This window comes from Salvelinus fontinalis, chromosome 40 (genome assembly GCF_029448725.1).
Source record: "Salvelinus fontinalis isolate EN_2023a chromosome 40, ASM2944872v1, whole genome shotgun sequence".
Taxonomy (NCBI): Eukaryota; Metazoa; Chordata; class Actinopteri; order Salmoniformes; family Salmonidae; genus Salvelinus; species Salvelinus fontinalis.
This window is the reverse complement of record NC_074704.1, coordinates 10,287,313-10,289,165: the sequence shown is the minus strand read 5'-3', so window position 1 is coordinate 10,289,165 and position 1,853 is coordinate 10,287,313. Positions and strand designations below refer to the sequence as shown.

The 1,853-nt window shown below is 49.3% G+C and overlaps 1 protein-coding gene across 2 annotated transcripts; it reads left to right on the top strand.

Annotated features, from left to right (window-relative positions):
- The first annotated feature begins 211 nt into the window (after positions 1–211).
- LOC129839737 (uncharacterized) lies at positions 212–1,536 on the top strand. 2 transcript variants are annotated; one of them, XM_055907341.1, is made up of 3 exons: positions 212–1,264; positions 1,345–1,381; positions 1,462–1,536. In XM_055907341.1, the coding sequence occupies exons 1-2, from the start codon at positions 231–233 to the stop codon at positions 1,352–1,354; spliced, it is 1,044 nt and encodes a 347-aa protein (XP_055763316.1). In that variant the 5' UTR covers positions 212–230; the 3' UTR covers positions 1,355–1,381; positions 1,462–1,536. The 2 variants fall into 2 exon arrangements, with proteins under 2 accessions (XP_055763316.1, XP_055763315.1); XM_055907340.1 differs by having other exon boundaries at positions 1,345–1,536.
- Positions 1,537–1,853: the final 317 nt, after the last annotated feature.

The following is a 1,853-nucleotide window of genomic DNA, read 5'->3' as shown; positions in this document are numbered from 1 at the left end:
CTCAAAAGCCCCAGCAGCAGAAGCAACCGGCCGCTGAACCTCAGCAGCAGATTGAACAGACCGCCATGCCCCAGCCACCTCAGCAAGTGTGGCATCCAGCTCAATTTCCCCAGAATCAACCGCAGAAGGAACTGACCGCCATTCCACCACAACTGTTGCAATCTGCTCAAATGCCCCAGCAGCATAAGCAACCGGCTGCCATGCTTCAGCAAGTGTGGCAATTGGCCCCCATGCCCCAGCAGCCTCACGATGTGTGGTATCCAGCTAAAATGGTCCAGAAGCAACAAGCCTCTGCAACTCAGCGACCGAAGGAACTGACCGCCATACCCCAGCAAGCATGGTATCCAGCTCAAAAGCCCCAGCTGCAGAAGCAACCGGCCGCTGAACCTCAGCAGCAAATGGCACTGACCGCCATTCCCCAGCCACCTCGGCAAGTGTGGCATCCAGCTCAATTTCCCCAGGAGCAGAAGCAAGCAGCCTCAATGCCTTTACCACAGAAGCAACCGACCGCCATGCCCCAGCAAGAGTGGTATCCAGCTCAAATGCCCCAACAGCAACTGGCCCCAATGCTTTTACTGCAGAAACAACCAACAGCTATACCCCAGCATGCATGGTATCCAGCTCAAATGCCCCAGCAGCAGAAACAACTGGCCACCATGCTGCAGAAGCAACCAGCCACCATGCCCCTGGACGTGTTGCATCCAGCTCAAAAGTCCCAGCTGCAGAAGCAACCAGCCGCTGAACTTCATCAGCAAATTGAACTGACCGCCATGCCCCAGCCACCTCTGCAAATGTGGCATCCAGCTCAATTTCCACAGAAGCAGACGCAACCAGCCCCCATCAATCTACCTCAGAAGGAATTGACTGGCATACCCCAACAACTGTGGCAAACGTCCCAACAGCATAAGCAGCCGGCTGCCATGCTTCAGCAAGTGTGGCATCTGGCACAGAAGCAACCGGCCCCTATGCCCCAGCAGCCTCACGACGTGTGGTATCCAGCTAAAATGGTCCAGAAGCACTACAAAAGCACTGAAGATGGTGCCTCTGGTAGCTCTCAGGCCAGCATCGTTGAACAGTCGGGTGTCATCCCAATCTATTCCTACAGTTCCAAATCACACTACGAGAATGGGAGAACTGTCTTCTCCCAAACCCGCTACACTCCTAGGGAGCCTATGCTGGTTGACAGTGGAGATGCTCCCAAGGACAGTTATGTTGGCATTGGTGCACCAAGCATATATCCACCACCAGTGAAGGATTCTGCAAGGTAATGGGTAACTATAACCTGCTCTGAACTTGGCTCTCTGAATTTGAAGTCCTTTGTACTAACCATATATCTATCAACAGGAAAATGTAATGGATTCATCCTCTAGAAGCTCTAATGGTGAGAATTGTTTCTGACATTGGTTACTTAACATTCTGTGTTGCTGACACTGCAGTTCTTTCTGCTTTTGTTTCAACCAGGAAGTTGCTGGTGCTCTTGCTGCTCTTGCTGCTCTAGCATGATGGAATCAATAAACAATTTTACTTTAAAAAATGCGTTGTCTCTGAGATATTGGTTCTCATATCCAATGCTTGCTAATTGAGAACAGGTGGTGTGCAGTCTGTAGTAAAAATGACTAATGTTCAGTTAATTCTTTGGTTTTTCTAATCTTTTCACCTGTGCTACTGGTTGTTAAAAATAAAAGCTTGGGTCTACATAAGAGCATTTGTCAAGGGGTGGTTTGTCAGACATTCCTCATATGTTCGTACTTTAGATGTAGGCATGCATTGTAAACAGTGAGACGGTCTTCAACCTCAGTCTAAGCTGTTGGTAAGTAAGCTAACTTCAAACTTGCATTTGGCCTTATACTATA

Excerpts from the sequence above, each read along its gene's own strand:
- LOC129839737 (XM_055907341.1), top strand. The coding sequence starts at position 231 with ATGCCCCAGCAGCCTCACGATGTGTGGTATCCAGCTAAAATGGTCCAG.